This window comes from Thalassophryne amazonica, unplaced genomic scaffold (genome assembly GCF_902500255.1).
Source record: "Thalassophryne amazonica unplaced genomic scaffold, fThaAma1.1, whole genome shotgun sequence".
Classification (NCBI taxonomy): Eukaryota; Metazoa; Chordata; class Actinopteri; order Batrachoidiformes; family Batrachoididae; genus Thalassophryne; species Thalassophryne amazonica.
The window spans coordinates 28,298-40,313 of NW_022986354.1; the positions used below are offsets into that span (position 1 = coordinate 28,298).

The 12,016-nt window shown below is 38.7% G+C and overlaps 1 protein-coding gene across 1 annotated transcript in view; it reads right to left on the reverse strand.

Annotated features, from left to right (window-relative positions):
* The window catches only part of LOC117506112, a gene marked incomplete at its 3' end in the record, with an annotated part of 37,435 nt that extends 25,980 nt beyond the window's left edge, over nt 1–11,455 (reverse strand). The window contains exon 1 of the mRNA XM_034165620.1: nt 11,337–11,455. Within this exon, the coding sequence (XP_034021511.1) occupies nt 11,337–11,351 (15 nt within the window). The remainder of the gene's footprint in view (nt 1–11,336) is intronic.
* Between the last annotated feature and the right edge of the window lie 561 nt (nt 11,456–12,016).

The following is a 12,016-nucleotide window of genomic DNA, read 5'->3' on the forward strand; positions in this document are numbered from 1 at the left end:
AGAGTCGTCAAGGGAGCCATCAGGAGAGGGACAGCTGCCCTGTCATTAGGAGGGTGCTAACTAGAGCACAATAGGTGCTAATTAGAGCTATTGCTTAGTCACTAGCCTATAGCAGACTGCCTCTCGGTAGGAGGGGTCTGGTTAGGTTTAAAACTCCAGCTTTTGTGACCTCTTGATTATTTTTCTCTACAAGAGTCAAGACAGGAGTCAGACCACCAGAGCAAGAATTTTAGCTGAGGAAGCTTCTGCGATTTGAAGCGAAACGTCCTTGTGTCAAGCAACCCAGTCCAGTCGAAGATTCAAGCTTCTCTACTATTCCTATTTTTAGTTTTATTTTCATCTTAACAACACTGATTTGTCATGGCTGACAAACCACAGATGGCTTTGTACCAAGTAAATCTAGCTGCAAACTAGGGCTGAAACAATTAGTGTGTGTGTTAGTTTTCGCATCTTATTTAATTACTTAGTGCTTAATTTTAAAGACAGTATCGTTGCATATTATTTAAGCCTTTTCACAAATTAGCATTATTTTAAAAAACTTAAAACATCAGCGTAGGCAACAACAGTTAAGTGTTGAGTTATTTTGTTGTTGTTAATTAATACAGCTGTGATGTTATATTATTGTGTAAAATAGCATTTTGCATAATTTTTAAATAATATCCTAATATAAGGTTTCAAATTAGTTGTAAAACATTATGATTATTTTTATATAACTTGTCCGTAATCCTCCTTTACTGTAATATGACTGTTTTTGCTTGTGACATTTCTCTTTTCTTATCATCGAAAATGCAGCTGTTTTTCTGTTGAGTAGAATTATTGTACATTTTTCAGCATTTTAGAATTATTTTATATTCATTTTTAATGTGTTTTTAATTCATTATTTACTATTAGTCTTATTCAACCTTATTTTTTCTTGTTTACATGATGAAATTATGTAAGATATTTCAGTGATTTGTTGTATATTTGTATCAGATTAGATTACAAGATTAGTTGTGATAGAACTTTACTGATCCACTGATGATTTACTGATGACTGGGAAGACTCCCACAGGGAAATTGTGGTTCCAGCAGCATTGTATAGCAGCACACAGGGTAAGAAGCACACAGAGTATCAAAAGTAATATATATATATATATATATATATATATATATATATATATATATATATATATATAAAAGAAAAACAGTTTGCAATATAAATATACAATATACACACCAGACATGCTAATCAATACTGGTTTACTGTCAACTACTGTTCCTCTCATTCCCATTTTCATATTGCACATAAATAAATAATTTTGCTCATGTTTTTCTCATATGACTTTGATAAGATCAATATTTGTCTATGGGGTGCTGTTTATAGTTGCACAAGGAGGACCTCCTTTAAAAGCTTGCAGGTGATGCAAGCTCCAAGTATATTCATACTCATTGCTTGTCCTATTAAAGGTAAGCATTTTATTTTAGCCTTGACGATTTTTCTGCACAGGCAGGCCTGTGTCATTTCTGTTCAGTTTCTATTCATCATAAATGTCAAATTATTTCTGTGAAGAAAATTGCTAGTCACCAGTGCGCTTGTTTGTAGGACAGATAATACAGTCACTTGCCCGGTTCCAGATCATTGCCAGTTCTGGATCACTGCTGTTGTATTTGCGCCTCTGTTTTACGTAATCAGTGCAAATAAGCTAATACTTGGTACCAATGGAAAGACTGATGTTTTGTCTACAAATGACCACAAGCTCCAGCCATCCTTGTGATCAGCAGAGGAATCAAAACTTCCGGTCTCGGTGGTGTGCGTGCGTTTTCTGACTCACTCATTCCTGCAAGTGTGAAAGTGACGATCTCTATTAAGTAGCAAAGGTGAGTTGGCCATTCAGTGTCACTGGTTCTAGAGTGGGAAAATACTTACTTACTTGGGTAGAAAATGTCAGTGTGTTATGTCTTCCTGTTTAATTGCTGCACGCATTTATCTCTGACGCGAAAATTTGCTGGTTGTGGATCACTGAAGCAGCAGCCTCGTGTCAGTACTTGTGACCCATGTGTACTTTAGAGGTTATCTCAACATCACAAATGGGCATGAATGTGGGGGCTTTTACTTTTTAATTCGGGAGAAATCTCACCTCCACACATTTAAAACCCTACTTTGCTCTCCATCTCTAACAAAATAAGGTGCGAAATGATAGCAAGTTGGGGCATCTTGTCCTATCCTGACCCACGTCACAGAGTTAAAAACTTAGGACAAGCTTCAAGCATTGCGTTACATTTTACCAACATGGGTGTGAAAAAAATGTCAGGAAACCAATTTTTTAGATATCTATTTCATTTTTGTGGCAGTATTAGCAGAAAATAGTTGGCTTTCGATCTATATCCTTTCTGTAGTCATGAAAATATGTTATTAAAAAAGTACTGATATATGGTGAAAATCGCATGAAATTGCTGGTTTTTTTTAGTTGAAAATTCCAGACATTGCCACCTATTTTATCCCGTTATACATTTTCTATTTATATAGGCACCCAAAAAGTTTGCATGGAACTCACAAACCATATTTGAAATTTCAAAACTCCAGTTTTTAGGTATTCCATTACAATTTGTCTAAGAAAATTAATGCCAAATGACAAACAAGCCAAGTTGAAAATCACAACAAAATTTAGACATTGGAGCCAAAAGCAGAACTTCTAATACTTGTGTACTCCAAATTATTCATGGTAAAATTTTGATTTCACACAAACATTGTGAACATAATATGTTAATACACAAAATAATAAATTTTTATCTATTAGTAAATACAGCGTGCAGGGTTCTAGCTAGGATAAAATTTTAGCGTAGTGGTAATGTCGAGGGAGCAAAGCAACCAAGGGGTGGGGGATTTTGAAAATTCAAGCTAAAAATTGGCTATTCTAGGGGTACCCAAAGGGGAAAAGCCAGGTACGACAGCCCAAGTCCCTTCATCATGTCCAGAAGGCAATCTCATTCTGGGTTTACCAGTACATGGCCCTCAGTGAGGCAGTCGGAGTCCGTGAACATTTTTAAGTCAAGACTTAAAAACTATTTTTATTTTCTTTCTTATGAGTAATTTTTATGTTGTTATGTTTTAATTCTTTTACTTCTGTTTTAATTAGGTATTTGAATTTTTTTTATTTTTTATTTTTTTTTATGTTGAACTGTTATGTGTGAGGCACCTTGAGATGGCTTTATAAGCTGATAACGTTAAAATTTATTGAGTCTTAAAATACAACCCCTGGCAATAATTATGGAATCACCGGCCTCGGAGGATGTTCATTCAGTTGTTTAATTTTGTAGAAAAAAAGCAGATCACAGACACAACACAAAACTAAAGTCATTTCAAATGGCAACTTTCTGGCTTTAAGAAACACTATAAGAAATGAAGAAAAAAAGATTGTGGCAGTCAGTAACGGTTACTTTTTTAGACCAAGCAGAGGAAAAAAATATGGAATCACTCAATCCTGAGGAAAAAATTATGGAATCACCCTGTAAATTTCCATCCCCCAAACTAACACCTCCATCAAATCAGATCTGCTCGTTGACATTGACCCTATGCCATGACATTGACCCTATGTGTCTTTTTCCAAGGAATGTTTTCACAGTTTTTGTTCTATGGCAAGATGAATTATCATCTTGAAAAATGATTTCATCATCCCCAAACATCCTTTCAATTGTCCAAAATATCAACGTAAACTTGTGCATTTATTGATGATGTAATGACAGCCATCTCCCCAGTGCCTTTACCTGACATGCAGCCCCATATCATCAATGACTGTGGAAATTTACATGTTCTCTTCAGGCAGTCATCTTTATAAATCTCATTGGAATGGCACCAAACAAAAGTTCCAGCATCATCACCTTGCCCAATGCAGATTTGAGATTCATCACTGAATATGACTTTCATCCAGTCATCCACAGTCCACGATTGCTTTTCCTTAGCCCATTGTAACCTTGTTTTTTTCTGTTTAGGTGTTAATGATGGCTTTCGTTTAGCTTTTCTGTATGTAAATCCCATTTCCTTTTGGCGGTTTCTTACAGTTCGGTCACAGACGTTGACTCCAGTTTCCTCCCATTCGTTCCTCATTTGTTTTGTTGTGCATTTTTCGATTTTTGAGACATATTGCTTTAAGTTTTCTGTCTTGACGCTTTGATGTCTTCCTTGGTCTACCAGTATGTTTGCTTTAACAACCTTCCCATGTTTGTATTTGGTCCAGAGTTTAGACACAGCTGACTGTGAATAACCAACCTCTTTTGCAACATTGCGTGATGATTTACTCTCTTTTAAGAGTTTGATAATCCTCTCCTTTGTTTCAATTGACATCTCTCGTGTTGGAGCCATGATTCATGTCAGTCCACTTGGTGCAACAGCTCTCCAAGGTGTGATCACTCCTTTTTAGATGCTAACGAGCAGATCTGATTTGATGGAGGTGTTAGTTTTGGGGATGAAAATTTACAGGGTGATTCCATAATTTTTTCCTCAGAATTGAGTGATTCCATATTTTTTCCTCTGCTTGGTCTAAAAAAGTAACCGTTACTGACTGCCACAATCTTTTTTTCTTGATTTCTTATAGTGTTTCTTAAAGCCAGAAAGTTGCTATTTGAAATTACTTTAGTTTTGTGTCATGTCTGTGATCTGCTTTTTTTCTACAAAATTAAACAACTGAATGAACATCCTCCGAGGCCGGTGATTCCATAATTTTTGCCAGGGGTTGTAAATTATGGAATCACCCTGTAAATTTTCATCCCCAAAACTAACACCTGCATCAAATCAGATCTGCTCGTTAGATGTTGGTTGTTCACAGTCAGCTGTGTCTAAACTCTGGACCAAATACAAACAACATGGGACGGTTGTTAAAGGCAAACATACTGGTAGACCAAGGAAGACATCAAAGCGTCAAGACAGAAAACTTAAAGCAATATGTCTCAAAAATCAAAAATGCACAACAAAACAAATGAGGAACGAATGGGAGGAAACTGGAGTCAACGTCTGTGACCGAACTGTAAGAAACCGCCTAAAGGAAATGGGATTTACATACAGAAAAGCTAAACGAAAGCCATCATTAACACCTAAACAGAAAAAAACAAGGTTACAATGGGCTAAGGAAAAGCAATCGTGGACTGTGGATGACTGGATGAAAGTCATATTCAGCGATGAAACTCGAATCTGCATTGGGCAAGGTGATGATGCTGGAACTTTTGTTTGGTGCCGTTCCAGTGAGATTTATAAAGATGACTGCCTGAAGAGAACATGTAAATTTCCAGTCATTGATGATATGGGGCTGCATGTCAGGTAAAGGCACTGGGGAGATGGCTGTCATTACATCATCAATAAATGCACAAGTTTACGTTGATATTTTGGACACTTTTCTTATCCCATCAACTGAAAGGATGTTTGGGGATGAAGAAATCATTTTTCAAGATGATAATGCATCTTGCCATAGAGCAAAAACTGTGAAAACATTCCTTGCAAAAAGACACATAGGGTCAATGTCATGGCCTGCAAATAGTCCGGATCTTAATCCAATTGAAAATCTTTGGTGGAAGTTGAAGAAAATGGTCCATGACAAGGCTCTAACCTGCAAAGCTGATCTGGCAACAGCAATCAGAGAAAGTTGGAGCCAGATTAATGAAGAGTACTGTTTGTCACTCATTAAGTCTATGCCTCAGAGACTGCAAGCTGTTATAAAAGCCAGAGGTGGTGCAACAAAATATAACCCCTGGCAAAAATTATGGAATCACCGGCCTCGTAGGATGTTCATTCAGTTGTTTAATTTTGTAGAAAAAAGCAGATCACAGACATGACACAAAACTAAAGTCATTTCAAATGGCAACTTTCTGGCTTTAAGAAACACTATAAGAAATCAGGAAAAAAAATTGTGGCAGTCAGTAACGGTTACATTTTTTAGACCAAGCAGAGGGAAAAAAATATGGAATCACTCAATTCTGAGGAAAAAATTATGGAATCGTGAAAAACAAAAGAACGCTCCAACACATCACTAGTATTTTGTTGCACCATCTCTGGCTTTTATAACAGCTTGCAGTCTCTGAGGCATGGACTTAATGAGTGACAAACAGTACTCTTCATCAATCTGGCTCCAACTTTCTCTGATTGCTGTTGCCAGATCAGCTTTGCAAGTTGGACCTTGTCATGGACCATTTTCTTCAACTTCCACCAAAGATTTTCAATTGGATTAAGATCTGGACTATTTGCAGGCCATGACATTGACCCTATGTGTCTTTTTCCAAGGAATGTTTTCACAGTTTTTGCTCTATGGCAAGATGCATTATCATCCCCAAACATCCTTTCAATTGATGGGATAAGAAAAGTGTCCAAAATATCAACGTAAACTTGTGCATTTATTGATGATGTAATGACAGCCATCTCCCCAGTGCCTTTACCTGACATGCAGCCCCATATCATCAATGACTGTGGAAATTTACATGTTCTCTTCAGGCAGTCATCTTTATAAATCTCACTGGAACGGCACCAAACAAGTTCCAGCATCATCACCTTGCCCAATGCAGATTCGAGATTCATCACTGAATATGACTTTCATCCAGTCATCCACAGTCCACGATTGCTTTTCCTTAGCCCATTGTAACCTTGTTTTTTTCTGTTTAGGTGTTAATGATGGCTTTCGTTTTGCTTTTCTGTATGTAAATCCCATTTCCTTTAGGCGGTTTCTTACAGTTCGGTCACAGACGTTGACACCAGTTTCCTCCCATTCGTTCCTCATTTGTTTTGTTGTGCATTTTCGATTTTTGAGACATACTGCTTTAAGTTTTCTGTCTTGACGCTTTGATGTCTTCCTTGGTCTACCAGTATGTTTGCCTTTAACAACCTTCCCATGTTTGTATTTGGTCCAGAGTTCAGACACAGCTGACTGTGAACAACCAACATCTTTTGCAACATTGCATGATGATTTACCCTCTTTTAAGAGTTTGATAATCCTCTCCTTTGTTTCAATTGACATCTCTCGTGTTGGAGCCATGATTCATGTCAGTCCACTTGGTGCAACAGCTCTCCAATGTGTGATCACTCCTTTTTAGATGCAGACTAACGAGCAGATCTGATTTGATGCAGGTGTTAGTTTTGGGGATGAAAATTTACAGGGTGATTCCATAATTTATTCCTCAGAATTGACTGAGTCCATATTTTTTTCCCTCTGCTTGGTCTAAAAAACGTAACCGTTACTGACTGCCACAATTTTTTTTCTTGATTTCTTATAGTGTTTCTTAAAGCCAGAAAGCCAGAAAGCCATTTGAAATGACGTTAGTTTTGTGTCATGTCTGTGATCTGCTTTTTTTCTACAAAATTAAGCAACTGAATGAACATCCTCCGAGGCCGGTGATTCCCTAATTATTGCCAGGGGTTGTACTAGTAATGTGTTGGAGCATTCTTTTGTTTTTCATGATTCCATAATTTTTTCCTCAGAACTGAGTGAGTCCATATTTTTTTTTCCTCTGCTTGGTCTAAAAAGTAACGTTACTGACTGCCACAATTTTATTTCCTGATTTCTTATAGTGTTTCTTAAAGCCAGAAAGTTGCCATTTGACTTTAGTTTTGTGTCATGTCTGTGATCTGCTTTTTTTTCTACAAAATTAAACAACTGCATGAACATCCTCCGAGGCCGGTGATTCCATAATTTTTGCCAGGGGTTGTAAATAAATATGAAATTGGTCACTGGATCCTTAAACTCTGGACATAATAAACTCTACATGGTGGATCCTTGATCTCTGGACATAAACAGAAATAAAATCTGTTGGTTTTTGTCAAAAGCATTTCCTTTCAGAATTATTGGCATGACTGTATTTCCATACCTATGAGCTGCAGCTCTTACAGCTGCACTGCAGGTCAGGTTTATAAAGAATGCAAGACGTCTCATTTTGGGAGGAAAAAAACGTTTTAGTCGATTGTAGTTTATTGTCTGTATTGCAACGTTTGTAAGAGGTGTCATTTTATTTTAAGCAGCGATTCGTTTTGAAGTTAATTCCGAGCGGACTCTGTCTCGGCAGAGAGCCGCGCAGCGTTTAAAGCTGTGACAACGGAACGGAGGACGATTCTCGTTTCTCGACTGCAACAAGACAAGAGTCCCAGTTAGTGACTTTAATCCACACAAAAGTGACTCATGATATTTTAATGGCTTTCAGAGGAGTTAAGAAGCGGACTTACCGCTTCTGAAGAGCAGCGAATCAAAGAGCCACAAGCCATTCAAACTGGAGTCGCGCTGCAGAAACGGTTGATTACAGACGCTGTATTGAAAATCGTAACGGTCCAAAATTATAGCTTAACGGGCCATAACGCAAGTTTGCGCTAGCTAGAACCCTGGCGTGCTTATATCACAAAGTAGACAGCCAGCCATATCAGAAGTTGAATGCATGAAAAAAATACTGCTCTGTGTAAAAAAATAATCTCAAAAGATTTTCATCCTAGCTCAATGAAAAACATATCTTTCTGTTGCCAAATATATGTCAATTAATGAGATTGTATTTAGATTTCTGCATCTCTTGTATTTTTTGCGATTATTTTTTATTTTTTTTACAAAGGCCTTCACCGTGGTGCTGTAGAGGTATTTTTCAAAACATGGTGTATGTCATGAGAGTTTAGATATATTTCTGAAACAGATATATCTATCACCAGGAATGATGTTCCTGCTCACTACAGAAAAAGCACACTGCTCAAGTCAACCAATGATACTGTCATTGTGCAGTGGTATGGAAATGGGAACTTTCAGCAGGATTAGGTCTTCAAATGTTGATCTCCTAGCTGAGAATAGAGCTGATGCAAGCAGGGCTTCTCGCAATTAAAATACATTGCACCTCTACCATATGGCACTGTCTGAGCTGAGACAGGACTAAAATGTTAAGAATATTGTAGAATTTCAAGAAAATAAGTTCATATGTTTTGATGAATTTAGTTTAAGCAACCTATTGTGAGACCACTGTCTCATAGGTCTGTAAAACTTAGTTACTGCCAAGGTTAGCTATAGCTTCGGTTAAGTTCACCTAACTTTTTTTGGATAAATAAATGGTAAATGAGCTGCATTTATATAGCGCTTTTCCATCTGCATAAGATGCTCAAAGCGCTTTACAATTATGCCTCACATTCACCCAAATGTCAGGGTGCTGCCATACAAGGAGCGCACTACACACCGGGAGCAATAGGGGATTAAAGACCTTGCCCAAGGGCCCTTAGCGATTTTCCAGTCAGGCGGGGATTTGAACCGAGGATCTTCTGGTCTCAAGCCCAACACCTTAACCACGAGACCATCACCTCCCCTTTTGTATTAATTCTTTCAATTAGATATTGATAAGTATTTTCTTCAGCTAGAAACAGTATTTTTATTGTGTTATAAGAAAGTTTATTTTTTACCTTCTATGTCAGTAAAACGTAACTCAGTACTTGAACCATGTCTTAGGGGGAGATGTCAAAATCCAAGAATGTTTATTACCACAGATTTTATTTTATCTTCATTTATTAAGTTATGCCACCCAATTTGAGTAAACACTTCATTTTTTGCTCGTAAAAACGTATAGGTACGGTTGGGCCTACATCACTTCTGCGTTGTTATGCTGCCATTTTGGGTCGCCGCTGAAAGCAAACTGTATGCGCACTCACAACCATTGCTGATATAGTCATCTTTACTGCTGTTTATTTGCGAAGGCCTGCCGATTTGGTCATGCCAAATGGCGTAGGTACGGTTGGACATCCAGGTCCCTGATGTGCGTACACATAGCAACATGCATAGTAACCAGCGAGCCGCTGAAAACAAACTGCTGTCACGTTCATTTCCTACTTAACGTTCATCACGCTTGCATCATTCTGCCACGTTTTTCTGTTTAATATACACCTGTTTTCACAAAGAATGCATCGATTGTGTGCTGCAGAAATAGTGCTTCAAAGGCCGCTGAACGCTACAGCCGCAGCCAAAGCAGAAATGTGAAGCATCTGACCAGCCACGCCCCAGGCCAATGAGGGCAAAGTCGAAGCTTCATTTCGGCTCACCTCCTGCAGCTGCCTCTCTTGGTGAACCTGCTACAGCAGTAGCCTCATCCAGAGAGTTCCTGCCTCCAGCTGACCTGAGTGACCATGAGGACTCGCCTTGTCCAATGTCACATGATTACGTTCACATGGAACAGGTGTCTTAAAAGGAAGAGTTGGAACGCCTGAGAGCAGAGAACTCACAGCTGAAGACAGAATGCGTTCCTGCGAGCCAAGCAGAATGAGGAGAGAAACAGAATGTGGCGCTCTGGGAGCTCGGAAAAAAACGCACTTTTTGATCTTTTAACTTATCGTGGTTGGTACAGCCAACTGCAACACACGATTGTGGCATTCTCTGTGAAAATTGGTGTATATTAAGCAGAAAAAGCCACGGCAGACCGCTGCGATTGTGACAGACGTCCACTAGGAAATGAGCGCGACAGAAGTTTGTTTTCAGCGGCTCGCTGGTTACTATGTGCGTTGCTATGTGCGTGCGCATCAGGGACCCGGATGTCCGACTGTACCTATAACAGTGCCTTTCAAAACTAAGTCAATTCTCATTTAATAAGTAGAATTTATATCATTTTGTGTTCAAAACATTCTCGGGCACAGTGTGTATCATTCTAGATTAGAAGGGCTCCAGCCAGATGCCAGGAATGACCCCAAAGTGACACAGAGTGTCATGATCCAGAACAGGGCAAAGTGATCCATTTCCGGCAAATATTTGCACCACACATAATGTGGCTTCACACTTTAAGTAGAAGGGCTACCCCATCCTGACTTCTTCAGCTAGATAATATCCAAATACACAATACCCAATAAAGGATATTCAGTTGTATTATGGCTCCGTATAGCGGGACTTTCAAAAAAAGTGATCCAGAACTGGGCAACTGACTGTATTTAGACCTTGCTTGTGTGTAGCAGCTTGAGGCAACGTAAGTTGTGATTTAGTGCTGTGTACTGAATTCACTAAGCAGGAATCAAAAGTAATACTTAACCATAACAGATTTTACACGTTTTGAGTTCTGATAGTTTTCTCATATTAAACGGAGTTTAACGCAGTTAACTTAGCTCGTGCTAACAGAGTACATCATGTGATGATTTCCCTACGCTTTTAAGTCGTGCACATTGTCAGCATATCCTATCGTAATTTTCCCGAGTAACGTTAACATTACGTTGAAAAATGAAGAATCGTGTTTAGGCTGGAAAACCAAGTTTACAGAGCTAACGTTGGTTCTCGGCTAGCAAAATTTAGCATCTGCATTAAATAACACATATTTCCCACTTTGGGAATCACTTGAAGACACGCCGAAGATTTACAACCTGGTGTGAATATAAAGTTTAATATGTGCTACCTGTACAAAGTCCATGCTGCTGCTGCTGTTGTTTTAGTGTCCGTCACCATTAGCGCCTGAGCGCGCCTCTCCAACGTATCTAGGAAACTAGCAAACCCGCACTCTCACGAGCGCCACTAGCTTAGCTATGACAAGCTAAACGTGGACGCTCTCGTTATGGCCGAACAACTTTCCAGTTTCTTGGTATTCTGTATTAGTACGTACCCGCGGTGGACGTGCTTGATGAATTCCTGCGCAAAAGATAGTTCCCAGATAATTGTGTTATAGTATACCTCATCTAAATTAATTCTAAAATTTACCAGTAATAAAATGAAGATAACTGAAGTTTTAAGAGTGGCCGTAATAAATATTTAAGAAACTTATATGAGCATTGTAAACATTGACACGATGGAGTTTGGTGCGGAAGAGTTCAGAAAGATACGATTGGAATGATTTGGTTACCATTTACAGTTGGCGGTGAAAGACTTGGATGTTAACTTAGTGTTAAAGTCAGAACAAGAAGATTCTGTGCGTTGTTGCTCCAACGAGAGCAGCACGCTGCGCAACGTACCGAAAGTAGTCCGGCGAGCTCAATCTGTGGGCGAGCTATCCCAATCCAAAAAGCAGAGATGTCGGTCCAATCAGAGACGCACTCTGAGCAGGGTGAAACAAACCTTCTTCCTTGCTTAGTTCTATGACAG